This window comes from Canis lupus, chromosome 35 (genome assembly GCF_048164855.1).
Source record: "Canis lupus baileyi chromosome 35, mCanLup2.hap1, whole genome shotgun sequence".
NCBI lineage: Eukaryota > Metazoa > Chordata > Mammalia > Carnivora > Canidae > Canis > Canis lupus.
Genome location: NC_132872.1, coordinates 24522360 through 24536790, shown reverse-complemented (window position 1 = coordinate 24536790; position 14431 = coordinate 24522360). Strand labels below are relative to the sequence as shown.

The following is a 14431-nucleotide window of genomic DNA, read 5'->3' as shown; positions in this document are numbered from 1 at the left end:
ACCTTTGGGGCTCATACCCAGAGTGATTTACAAAAGGGGTTATTTATTTACTTATTTATTTAAAGATTTTATTTATTTATTCATGAGAGACACAGGGAGGCAGAGACATAGGCAGAGGGAGAAGCAGGCTCCCTGCAAGGAGCCTGATGCAGTACCCGATCCCAGGATTCTGGGATCATGACCTGGTCCAAAGACAGACACTCAACCATTGAGCCACCCAGGTATCCCCAAAAGGAGTTATTTTAATAAGTGGTGTTAAGCAAGTATTGGCCTTAGCCTCAGTGTGATTTATTAGGAATTTTGACAGCATGATACAAAACTTGGTTATTAAGCTTATCATCAAAAGCCTCTGAAAAGAGGTTTTTATAGTGTAGTCTAGGTTTTAGAAGCTTTTTTTAAATTATGTATTACTTCTTTTTCAAGAATAACCTCTCTTACCATATCAGTTAATGCCTTCTTTAATTAGATGTCTCTTTATGGTAAAACAAAAGCCACCATAGGTTTTCTTTAAATCCTTTCCTTTAATCCATAAAAATGTTGCTGACATTATCTCTTAATACTTGAAAGATTCCCTTCCAGAGAGGAAAACATCAAGCCTTTGTATAGTTCTTGTCATCCTTAAGGTCAATTATGAAAAATTGTACTTGTACAGAGGACTTTAGGAGAAAAAGAGGAAGGCTTTCTGTAGCTTGGAGTCCTTCATTCCTTTATAGAAGTACAGAAAAAAAAAAAAAAAAACAGTAATTATGTCTTTGCAACCTCTTTGATTCAGCTGTGACATGATTTTTACATTCTCTGGTAGCAAATCTTTCCAAAAGGGGGTTGATATGTGAGCCAGGTTTTTTTTCTTCTTGTTTATCTTAAGCACTGCAGCAGCACCTGGCAGACATTAATGTGGATGGACCAGAAAATGGATATGGCCATTGGATTGCTAGTACCTCGGGCTCAAGGAGCAGTATCAATTCTGTCGATGTAAGTATATGTGTAGAATATGTCACCAGATTTGAATAAATGCCCAGAAAGGTGACTAACAGTTGAACCCTCACCATAACAGAAACGGAGTCAAAATATTTCAAACACACATAGTGAGGAGTCCTGTTATTTCAAGGTTAATGTAATGATGGAACAGGCCTGCACATCTAAACTAGCCAGGAGTTCTGGAGATCCACCTGCTGAATTCTGTCCAGCTGCAGTTTGTATCATCTAGTGACAGTTGTCTGCTCAGCTTAAATACCAGTGGAGATAATACTGAGTCCTGTGATTAGCTGGGACTCCCAAGTGATCTGGTTCTAGGAGTCTCCCAATTATTGTGAGCCAAAAGAATGCTGAAGCTGATGGCTGCAGGTCCTGCAGACCATGTCTATACCCCTCCCCACCACAAATTGACAGGATTACAACTTCAGCCCATCCATATTTGCAAATGGGCTAGGCAGTAGAAGACAGAAACTGATTGCCAGTCCCATTATATCTTATTTTTAGTTATAGAGATGTAGGTTTCTACAAGATTTTGCTATAGTGGGTATATTTACTTGTCACTTTTCTGTGCTTCTTTGGAAATATTTGGGCAGTAAGTCTTTTGTGCTCTTTCAAAAATATTTTATGTTAATTGATGTCATTAAATCATTTTCGTAAGAAATAATGGTCCACGTCGAAATAGAAGGATACTAGTCTGGCTTACCTTGATGTTCAGGTTTTGTCTCTACAACTTACTTTCTTCATGATCTACAGCAAGATCTTTCCAGCTCTGGTTTCTCCCTCTATGCAATTGAAATGATAACAGAACTTTCTTCATGATGATGTGAGGATCAAATATACAAGTGTACATATGGTGTTGTATGTGTCACATATTTAATAGCAGTTATCATGAAATTATAACTCACTGGATGATTACTATTTACCTTCAGCCATATAAGTTAAATCTATTGTTGTTAAATTACCAGCAGATAAACCTCTGAAATTTATTTTCAACTTAATCCTCTAGGTATCTAAGAGCTCTTCATGTGAGATCACCATTTATTTAATTGTTTGCTGTTTTTATTTTAAATAACTACATAGTATTCCACTGTATGGATGTATATATTATAATTTATTCAGTTAGTCCCCTATTGATTATTTACACTGCTTTTAGTTTTTTGTGTTATGAACACCACTATAATTAATTTTTGTAGTAATATGTTTACATATGCCATAATTACTTTGTTATAGAAGTAGAATAAGTTCAAAAGATTACATAGCAGAATTCTTAGAATTTTGGATTATCATCAGATTGGCCTTTAAAAAGCCTTTTTTTTTTTTTAAGATTTTATGTATTTTTTTGAGAGAGAGAGTGAGCGAGCACTCACTCCCACTTATAGTAGAGTGGGAGGAGGGGCAGAGGAAGAGAGAAAAGCAGACTCCCTGCTGAGCAGGGAGCCCAGTATAAGGCTGCATCCCAGGACCCCGAGATCACAACCTTAACTAAAGGCAAACATTGACTGAGCCACCCAGGCCCCCTAAAAAAATTCTTATTAATATTGCCACCCACAGTGTTGGATTGTAATTCTGTTCAAGTTCCTGTCTTCAGATTTGAAAAATAATGACTGAGGCCTTTATTTATTTATTTATTTTTAAAGATTTTATTTATTCATGATAGAGACAGAGAGAGAGAGAGGCAGAGACAGGCAGAGGGAGAAGCACGCTCCATGCAGGGAGCCCGATGTGGGACTCGATCCCAGGTCTCCAGGATTAGGCCCTGGGCCGAAGGCGGCACCAAACCGCTGAGCCACCGGGACTGCCCTGACTGAGGCCTTTAAATAAACTGTCTTAAAGATGTGTTATATATTATATTAAAAAGTATACATTATATTAAAAAGATGTGTTATAAAAAAAAGATGTGTTATATATTATATTAAAAAGTATAATTTTTATTATATTAAAAATAATTCCATTATTAAGTGTGGAATTTAATTTCCATAGTCAATTTAATTTGTTTTCAAATTTGGATACAGAAAGAGAAATACAGTTTTTGTGTTATTTAATGACTTATTTCTCTTTAAAATAAAAATGATACATGTTCATTTTAGCAATATACGTAAGTGAAAAGTATAAAGAACAATAACTGCTATTCATATTTTCATATTTTGAGATATTTCCTTCAAATATATATATATATTTGAGAGAGGGGCAGGGGAGGGACAGAGGGAGAAGCTGAGAGAGAATCTCAGGCAGGCTCCACACGCAGCTCAGAGCTGGACGTGGGGCTCAATCCCACACCCTGAGATCATGACCTGAGCTGAAAGCAAGAGTCCGATGCATAACTGACTGAGCCACCCAGGCACCTCACCACCAGAATCTTATGTTATACTGTATATAAAATGCTATCTATAGCTGTGTGTGTGTGTGTGTGTATATATGCTGTATGTAAAATGCTTATTTAAAAGCATTTCTTTTTTTAAATTTGTATAATTTTCCATCTAATAGTATCTAAATCCTAAGGCACTTTCTAATTATTTCCTTCTCCTAAGTTCTGAAGAGGAATTAATGGGTAAAAGATAGTTACACTTTTTTAAGATTTTATTTATTTATTCATGAGAGACAGAGAGGCAGAGACACAGGCAGAGGGAGAAGCAGGCCCCATGCAGGGAGCCTGATGTGGGACTCAATCCTGGGACTCCAGAATCACACCCTGAGCCAAAGGCAGGCGCTCAACTGCTGAGCCACCCAGGGATCCCACACTTTTAAACTTCTGACACGTCTTGCCACCTTGCCCTTCAGGGAATATGGAGTAAAATTCCATGAAATAGTGTTTGTTTGTTTGTTTGTTTAAGATTTTATTTATTCATGAGAGACAGAGAGGCAGAGACACAGGCAGAGGGAGAAGCAGTCTCGCTGCAGGGAGCCTGATGTGGGACTCGATCCCGGGACTCCAGGATCACACCTTAAGCCAAAGGCAGACGCTCGACCGCTGAGCCACCCAGGTGTCCCCAATTCCATGAAATAGTTTAAGAATTTTACTCATGAGGCGCCTGGGTGGCTCAGTCAGTTAAATGTCTGCTGTTGGGTCAGGTTATGATCCCAGGGTCCTGGGATGGAGCTCTGACTTGCATCAGGCTCCCTGCTCAGTGCTCTCTCTCTCTCAAATAAATTAAATCTTAAGAAAAAAGAATTTTATACCTATTACATTAGGTACATAAAGTTAATTTTTCTTAAAAAAGTAAAGTCCTACATGAAAATATTTAAAAATTTACAAGGAATAAATGTTTAAAAATTTAGCTACATGAATGATAATCTGATTATACTTTTGCTTGTTTTTATGGAATAATTGAAGTTAAGGTCAATAACTATTTCTTATTGAATAAGGAAGGTAGTTTCAGACTCCATATTTATATGTGCAACATATATCCTCATTTTTCAATTCTAATTCCCATCTCAAATGATTTTACCTAGTATATCACTTTGTTAGGGTGACTGTAACAAAAGACAACCAAGTAGTTGGCTTAAACAACTGAAGTTTATTTCTTACAGTTCTGGAGGCTGCAGGTCTGGGATCAAAGGGTTGGCAAGTTTGATCTCTCCTCAGGTCTCTCTTTGGCTTTAGAGATGACTGACTTCTTATCTGTCTGGACACATATGGCCTTTTTTCTAAGTATGTGCATCCCTGATGTCTCTCCCTCTTCCTAAAAGGACACCAGTCATATTGGATGAAGGCTCACCTGTATGACCTCATTTAACCTTATTTACTCTTTATAGGCCCTATCTCTGCATACTCATTTTCTGTTTTGTTCCTAGGAGATTGAACTTTAACATATGGACACAATTCAGTAACATCTAGATAACTTTTAGCAGTAGTGTCTCTGCTAATCATTAGGAGAGCAGTTAGTTCATCTGTAAGTTCTTTTTTTTTTTTTTTTTTTTTCAGGGTGAATCTTCTAATGGCTCAAATGATAGAGGAATGAAATCGCTAGTAAATAAAATGACTGTTGCTTTGAAGACGAAATCCGTTAATGTCAGGGAAAAAGTTATCAGTTTTATTGAGAATACATCAACTCCTGTGGACCGGTGAGTTGCTTATATGGTATGAGTTTATGATGGGTAACTAAAAAAAATGTCTTAGAGTAAATGCTAACTAGTTGAATTGAATGTATTCTAGAAGAATCATAAAGTACATTTTTAATTAGATAATTTCAGTATTCATTATAATTGCAGAGATGTCCTTTATTGCCATAAAAATTTGACTGTAAATATTTCTCTCTTCTCCTGCTGCTCAGAATAAAACTCAGATAGTAATACTGCCCCTTTATGCTGTTCATTAAAAAAATATTAAGATGCCATTATATGTATTACACTTCATACGGTGACTGTTTCCCACATGTCAAATGGATGAAACCATTTACTAAATGCAGTAATCTCAAAGCAGGAACCTCCTTCTCTTCTGTAGGAATTTATAACCTTGAAAATTCATTCATGCTAAATAAGGCAAAAACCCATTTTCTTTCTTTTTTTAAAATGAATTTATTTTTTTCTGTAATCTCTATACCCAAAACAGGGCTCACACTCAACAACCCCAAGATCAAGAATTGGATGCTCCACCCACTGAGCCCATCAGCCACCCCAGAAACCCATTTTCTTAAGTTTAAGAGTTTAGATCTTTTTTTTTTTTTTTAAGAGTTTAGATCTTCATAGAATTGTGTACACAGAATATAAATGACCCCTGTTTTCCCATGAATTACAAATGAAGGACATAGCTAACAAATGATAAAGTTTATGAATGTCTGTTATAATGTTTCTTACTGGAACTTTAGTGTCCATAATGTTTTTTCCTCCACATAGTATAGTTGATCTTTCTTGTTCCTGCACTTCAAAACTATCCTAATAATTCCAACACAGAATTTGTTGCTAAGCAAGCCTGATTTTAAAGTGCACTATATTATTTTCACTTCACTTTCATGTCTTCCTTGCAATATGCTAGGAAAGTTATTTAAACTTTTTAAATTTGAACTTAAGAATTGAATGTCAGGAATTTATTATTTATCACTTTTTAATTGTAGCACACATGCATACAAGAATTTTTTTTTCCCTTGTTTAGTAAATAGAAAAGAAGAGAATAGGTTATTTTCAGAAATCACAAAAAAAATTATGCCCATCTAAAATGGTTAACTGATAAATAATAGTATTAAAGTGTTTTACCAAACCCAAGAGACTTTTTTTGCTCATTAAAATTATGTCTGTTCTCAAAAACCTGTAACTTTTACTTTTAAGTTAATGCATTCTGCACTAGAATACTGTTGTATTTTGTGGCATGAACATTTAATATTTCATTTTGAAATGAACTAGTGATAACTGTGACTTAAAAAGACTTGTCTTTAAAAAATCTGTTGAAACTAGGTTTTCATTTTTCTTTGTACTTGGGATGATCAAAACATTTTCTTTATAATGTACACTCAGGGTTAGAAAAAGTGATCATACTATATTTTTGTTTTAAGGCTACTGTGTTTTTAATAATCATTTTGTTCTGTCCTCTGCCTCAATTTGCTATAGAATGTCTTTCAATCTTCCTTGGCCAGACAGAGCATGTACAGAGCGGTAAGCCAATGAGTAGAGCAGCTTTCTGGGACCATCCTCTCCTTTTAGCATGCCTCATGCTGTCTATAAGCCTCACAGTGTCTTGGCTAAAATTTCATCCAGCTGTTTCAAATGCTAAACTTCTCTTATTCTGCTTTTTAAGAGTGTGTGATATTGATTGAGCTGCATTTGTTTTTTGCTTGATCATTTTAATTTTTTTCCTTGCATGCTTCTTTATATCTCCCCTTCCTCAGATGAAAATCAAGTATATTCAAATTCAAGAACTTCATAAAACCTGAAGTTTTTATTCTGAAAGAAAGAAGGGTGTTTGAAACAAAGAAAATACTTAGTCTCAGAGTTGGCAGGGTGGTAGCTTTGGAGATCATTTGCTTCTATCTTCTGCCCTAACAATAGAGAATATCAGAGCACCTGAGATAAGGCATAGGTCATAGTTCAAAATTGTTAATTCAAGTATGCTATGTCACTTTATAATCTTTAAAAAAAATTTTTTTTTCTTAATTAGATGTATGTATTTAGGTTGGTGAACAAACATATAAATCAGTCCCAGAGAACCACAGTTCTTTGGTTTTCTATCACAGAAATTAGGTCATTGTAGACATGTTAATGTATAATCCATCTCTTCTCTGCCCCAATAAGATGAGGTACTTGTCATTAGATTCTGTAAGTCTAAAGTTTAAAAATCTACTGGATCTTTGATTAGGATGCACAGAAGAACTTTACTAACTTGATACTTTTGTATGGCTTTATATCAGTTACAACAATATCTATGGACATTTTAAAATAAATTCTAGTTTTATTTTAAGATTTATTTATTTTGGAGAGAGTGTGCAAGTGGGAGGAAAAGGGAGAGGGAGAAAGAGAATCTAGAGGCAGACTTCTCAGTGAGTGCAGACCCTGACCGAGGGCTCTATCCCAGGACCCTGAGACCACGTCCTGAATGGAAATCAAGAATCTGCCATCCAAGTGACGGAGCCACTCATGTGCCCCTTTAGTTGCATTTTAAATACAAGTTAAGCTTTGAAATAATGGAGTTGGCCTTTTTTTTTTTTTTTTTTTTTTTTTTTGGTCAATATTTTCAGTTACTTAAAAGCAGCATTTTTAAAGGCAGTAGTTTACTCTTAACTTACTGGTAAGAATTTTTATTTACTGTGACTGTTCCTGCACAATGCCAATTACAGAGCTTCTATTATAATTTATTGGAGATTATTTTAAAGACAATTACTTCTTTTAAAATTATAATCTGGGGAATCCCTGGGTGGCTCAGCGGTTTAGCGCCTGCCTTTGGCCCAGGGTGCAATTCTGGAGTCCCGGGATCAAGTCCCACGTCACGCTCCCAGCATGGAGCCTGCTTCTCCATCCTCCTGTGTCTCTGCCTCTCTCTCTCTCTCTCTCTCTCTCTCTCTCTCTCTATGTCATAAATAAATAAATAAATAAATAAATAAATAAATAAACTTTAAAAAAATAAAAAAAATAAAATTATAATCTATTTGTGAATCCTCTTTCTACTTTCTCTTGTTATAGAACTGTTGAATTAGTCTAATTTTAACTCCCAAGTTTTCTCCCAAATTCTTAAGTTTTTAAAAATTTAAATTATCTTCTCTGGTCTACAGGCAAATATATCTATTTCAAAAATAGAATTTAGTGAAAAGTTCAAAAGAATCGGCTTTCTGAGCATAGTAAATAAATTAAAACCTGGTCAAACTATGTTATAGATGTTTCTGTTAACTACTTCAGCTAAAAGTGTATTTACTGTTATTACTTCAGGTAAAAAAAAATATATATATGGTACACTGCTTTTTACAAAGAGTCCAGCCATTGAATTTCATTAATTTTTAGACAGTCTTTTAAAAACTATTTCAGTACTCTTTAGAAATCTTGTTTATAAAAACTGCACTGCGTTATAAATCTAGATCAATAATGAATGGATTGATCACTAGGGCTTAAACTCACATAGGGCTTAAGCCAAATATAGGGCTTAACCTCACAACCCTGAGATCCAGTCACATGCTTTACCAACTGAGCCAGCCAGGTACCACCAGCCCCTGTTTTTGAAAATTTTTGCTTTATTTATACTTGCATTCTGGTTCAAGCATTTATTGAACATCTTTGTTTCTGTGTTAGGTCCATTTAATTATACTTAAATGTCAGGAGAGAACCAATATCAATCTTATACAATTTTATAATCTAGATGACACTAAAGTATTTTTAGACAAAGCTCTATTATCTTTGCCTTTTATAAGAAAGCTCAATCTGAGTTTCAGTGTTTGAATTACTTCATTTTCTCTAATAAGCATAGTTTGATAATTTACTGGATAATTTTATATTAGATATGTTTTAACTTAAGCTATATACTGTGTTTGATTAATTTATAATTCCAAAGAGTGTTATCCACTTAGCTCTCAATTGATTTTTCTTGTGAGTTTTCTGTTGAGAAATGTTGTTTTGGGAGATGTAAAGATTTAAGTCTATTTCAACAAAATTGGGTTATAAGATTTTTATTGAGATATTAAGAACTTATTTAAAATACAGGCTTGATCTCTATTCTGGAAAAATTGAATTCTAAGATTAAGTAAAGACATGTAATCTGAATTCTTCCATATGGAACTATCTCTTGATACATGACCCCAAAAAGCCAGTTTTTCATCATTGTAGATAATCTTGATGGAGCATTTATCTTACAAATACTCCAATGCTTTTTCCCCAGAAACATATATTTTGTTGAAACGCTTTAACTTTCTTCTTGGTTTGTTTGAGATTACCTAAAAAGTACTGAGGTAGAAATTTTTATATTAAAAAGAGATCATACTTCCTGTAGAACTAATCAAGTTTGAGTTTACATGTTGTTTATGCTTCTGCCACTTAAAAAAGAAGGCAGATTAATTTTCATGGTTTATTTACATTTATGTAAAAGTAACATGTTTCTATTAAAACAAAAGTAATATAATAAAAAAAGATTATAATGTGGTGAGCATTGGGTAAATATAGAATTGTTGAATTACAATGTTGTACAATTGAAACTATGATTTAAAAAATGGGAGGAAAAACTTTAAGGTATTTGCTCCCATGTGAGAAAGTCTTTTTTTTTTTTTTTTTAAAGATTTTAGTTTTTTTTTTTTTAATTTTTATTTATTTATGATAGTCACACACAGAGAGAGAGAGAGAGAGAGAGGCAGAGACACAGGCAGAGGGAGAAGCAGGCTCCATGCACCTGGAGCCCGATGTGGGATTCGATCCCAGGTCTCCAGGATCGCGCCCTGGGCCAAAGGCAGGCGCCAAACCGCTGCGCCACCCAGGGATCCCCCATGTGAGAAAGTCTTAACACTTCTTCTGGAATATGAATCTTTGGTTCCATAATCTATTTTCTCTAATAGACATGTGCATAGCACTTGCTATATGCCAGGCTTTGTCCTAACAGCTTTACAAAGTATTAACTGATTTACTTCTCACAGTAACTGCTGTTACTACTCTCTTACAGATATGAAAACAGAATCACAGAGAGGTTAAATGACTTCCCTAAGGCTGTGCAGATCTAAGCACTTGTTTTAATATAAATATTAAATTTTTTTAAAAAGTTTTATAGATTGAAAGCATTCAGCCTATCAAGACATAATGCCACTTTTGCTAACATAATTTCCATATCTTGTTACAGTTTCCCTAACATAACTATTCTAAACCTGGGTGGTATATGGGAGCTAGGGACAAAGCATGTGTACATTTTATTTAAATATTCACATACTTGGTGAAAATCTTTGGTAACTTCTTACGGATGATTTCTCCCTCTGAAATTCTTTGAATATAGGCATGTGAGCAGCAGTGACAGAGTGGGCAAGCCTTACCGTGGTGTAAAGCCTGTTTTCAGCATTGGGGATGAAGAAGAATACGACACAGGTGTAGTAGTAACACTTATCTGCAGATGCTTTCCATGGGAGTCCTTGGAGAGAGCATTCTGAGACTAGCCAAACAACGGCTTTAAAAGAAAAAAAAAAAAAAAAAGACACAGTGAGATCCTGTATTTTGGAGAGTCTGTGGTTTTTCTACTAAGAGTTTGGTTTTAGACATCTTAAGTTAGGCCTATTAGAATTCAAGGAGAAATGCTGAGTAGGCAGTTGATTATAGGAGTCTTTAGCCAAAGAGAGATCTAGTAAACTGGTGATGACTTGGGAATTATGAGTGTTGAAATAGTATTTAAGTCCGTAGGATTTTATTTAAATCCCCTTGATCCACCCACCTAGGAGATTGAGATTTGTGGTACTAAATAAAGTTCAGGGCATTCCAAAGTTGAGACATCTAGAGCCTTTTTGGAGGCAATATCCTAAAGGGCCACAAGATGGGGATATTGTGCTAGGGAAATTTGTCATTCTCTGTGGTGGTCTTTAGTTTTAAAAATAATTTTAAAATAATTTATTATTTTAGTTCCTGATGCCAAGATTACCTTGGCTTAGTAATTATAATTAATATTAGTGTGTGTATTGGGTTAGGAAAAATAAATGTACAAAATAAGAAGGAAAAAAACAACCAAATTTCACCTTGCTTTTTCTATTTAGTAATATATGTTGCATTTTTTCCATCTCAGCCCATATTCCACCTTTATTCTCTATTTATGTAATCAGTCTTCTCACAATTCATACCGGTAGTTTTCCAGTTTTTTTTGTTGTTGTTGTTTCAAATGACAGTAGATATTTTTATACATTTGTCTATATGAACTTTTGTTAAGTGTACAGAGGGTATTTTCTTAGCAATAAGATTGTTAGATTATAGGGAACTACTTTTGACATTTTAACAAATATTACAAAATCACCTTCCCAAATCTTAAATTTAGGTAAATGAGATTTTCTGTATGCTATTTCTAATTGTTTCTTTTTGTCCTTTCCTCACTCACTTTGTGCTATCTTCCTGTTATCAGTCTCTAGCTCTCCCTGAGTATTTCAACTTCTTTCAATGACAGTTTTCATTTCAACTGTTTTCATTCCTCTGAGAGGCATATGGATGAAAAAATTATGGTATATTTTCAAATGTGTCATATATTTACACATGTATTTATATTATGGAAAATTGCACAGTAATGAAAATGAGAAAACTAGAGCTGTGTGTATCAACATGGATAAATTTTACAATGTTGAGAGTGAAGAAGCAGTGTGGACGAATACAATTGAATGGCCTACTGTTTATATAAATGTTACTTATAATGCAAAAAAACACTACTGTATATTTTTTAGGGATATTCATGTATGATTAAAGGGTGGAACTGATAACAGTCAGTCACTGTCTTAGTGGACAAGGAAGCAGAATGTGATTGGGGAGAGATACACAAGAGTTTCACTTTTTATTTAAGCTGAAAGTATAGCTATGTGATGTTTCATTTTTTTAAATTATGTCTCTCTATATTTTGAAGTATTTCTTAAAAATAATGTGTAATTATTAACCCTAAGAACTGTAATTCCCCTTACTTAAGTTAGAAAAAATTAGAATGTCTTAGAGTTAGTTCACTCGAAAAAAAAAAACCAAAACACTAAAGATAATTTTACTTATTTATCGCAGGACAGAGTTTTTTGTTTTTTTCTTAAAATCAAAATCCAGCAAAACAAGAACCCTGCCATCTTTGCCCTCAAGGTGTTTATTATTGGACAGTTCAACCATCGCTCTATAGTCTAGACATAGAGTCATGTAACATAAAACAAAAAAGTTGAAATTCCTCAGTCTTTTAAAAATGTATTTACATTATTTTTTATTGAAGTGTAGTTAAAAGTGTATTTTCAGTATTTTCACCTGATTTTCTTACCATGTAGTCTAATGTTTCATAATAATAATTCTGTATTATGCCAGTGGCATAAGGAAATATAGCAACAGGATTAGAAGTGTTTTGTTTTTCAAACCATATGATTAAAATATTGAAAAAAATTTTTTCAAGCTGTTAAAAAATGTCTCATTTTTAAAGTTGGTAATTCCCACTTTTAATACTTCTTCATAGATGAAATTGACAGCTCTTCAATGTCCGATGATGACAGAAAAGAGGTTGTAAACATCCAGACTTGGATAAACAAGCCAGATGTCAAGCATCATTTTCCTTGTAAAGAAGTTAAAGAAAGTGGACACATGTTTCCTAGGTACTTTTTAAAATGCCTTCTTCAGGGACGCCTGGGTGGCTCAGTGGTTCAGTGTCTGCCTTCAGTCAGGGTGTGATCCCAGGGTTCTGGGATCGAGTCCCGTATCGGGCTCCCTGTGAGGAGCCTGCTTTTCCCTCTGCCTCTGCCTCTGCCTCTCTCTGGGTCTCTCATGAATAAATACATAATAAAATCCTAAAATAAAATAAAATGCCTTCTTCAGAAGTAAAATTAAATTAAGGGAAGTTAATAAAAACTGAACTGCAGAAGAAATTTTCTTTATTCAGTACAATAAGATATAATTTTGCTTTGTCAGCTTGTATTCGGTCTTGATTTTTATTTATTTTAAGGTTTTATTTATTTGAGAGAGAGCTAGAGAGAGAGAGCACAAGCAGGGGCAGAGACAGAGGGAGAAGGAAAAGCATGCTCCCCACTGAGCAGGGTCCCAATTTGGGCTCGATCCCGGGACTCTGGGATCATGACCTGAGCCGAAAGCAGATGCTTAATCAGCTGAGCCACCCAGGCTACCCTATATATCTTGATTTTTAAAAATATTTCTTATGTAATTTTTTATCTTGAAAAATTTAACCAAGTGTTGAAGTGTTGAATGTTAACAAGACATTGGACATCTTTATAAGCCTCTTTCAGGTTCACCAGATTTTAACTTCTTTTTGCACTACTCCATCCAGTTATGTATCTACATATAGATACATATACATACACAATTCTCTTTTGTTAAGCCATTTAGGGAATCTTACAGCTACGATGGACACTTTATCTCTAAATCCTTCAGCATAAATCACCCAAGAACAGAGCATTCTCTTACACAACTTCAGCATTATCACTCTTTAAAAACCATAAATTGAACATCATTTAACATACAGTTCACTCTCATATTTTTCATAGTGCCCCAAAGTATCTTTTATAGTCTCTTTTTTATTTCGTGATTCAGGATTTGGTCATGGTTCACACATTGCATTTGCCTGTTAATCTCTTTAGTCTTACCCCCGTATACAAGAGTACTACTGTCCTTACCACCTCCTCCTACCCTTTTTCTACATGGTGAATGAATCCTCCAAGGCTAGGCCGTTTAATCTGCAGAATGTCCTGCATTCTGGACTTGTCTGGTATTAGTTTTACTGAATTACATAAAAGTGTATAGTATATCACTGTATTAAGTGAGCTGAGACACAAGGAAGGGGGTGTGTTAATAATTCTTTGTCCATTCTACGATCAAGGTCCAGTTACAGAATATTATAAAATATGTGAGGCAGCCCAACTATTGCTAAGTGGTCTTCAGTATACACCGTGGGACAGCCCTGGTGACGCAGCGGTTTAGCGCCACCTGCAGCCCAGGGTGTGATCCTGGAGACCCGGGATCGAGTCCCATGTCAGGCTCCCTGCGTGGAGCCTGCTTCTCCCTCTGCCTGTGTCTCTGCCTCTCTCTCTCTCTCTGTGTCTCTCATGAATAAATAAATAAAATCTTAAAAAAAAAAAGTATACACTGTGGTATAATGAGAATGAAAATAGTTTATGAATATAGACAATAACTGCAAAAGTTTGAAAAGTACTATATTCCATATACCAGATAGAATAGTTTCTAAAAATATTATGCTAATGATTTCTAATTGTATTGTACTTTTTATTATATAAAATATTAAATTTGCTCTTAAACAGTTACAACATTTTCTGTTAATAAAATGTTAATTTTGCATACAACTAAAAGGAAATTAAAAACTACTACTGGGTAGCTTTTTTGTTTTTAGGTG

At 34.6% G+C, this 14431-nt stretch overlaps 1 protein-coding gene across 3 annotated transcripts in view; it reads left to right on the top strand.

Moving 5' to 3' along the window:
- Window positions 1-14431, top strand: part of TBC1D23 (TBC1 domain family member 23) — a 56576-nt gene that overhangs the window by 39306 nt on the left and 2839 nt on the right. For 2 of the 3 annotated variants that reach the window (XM_072812246.1, XM_072812245.1), the window contains exons 13-17: window positions 866-972; window positions 4898-5037; window positions 6517-6561; window positions 10361-10449; window positions 12530-12665. In XM_072812246.1, the coding sequence (XP_072668347.1) occupies window positions 866-972; window positions 4898-5037; window positions 6517-6561; window positions 10361-10449; window positions 12530-12665 (517 nt within the window). The remainder of the gene's footprint in view (window positions 1-865; window positions 973-4897; window positions 5038-6516; window positions 6562-10360; window positions 10450-12529; window positions 12666-14431) is intronic. The other variant, XM_072812244.1, reaches the window with a different exon arrangement.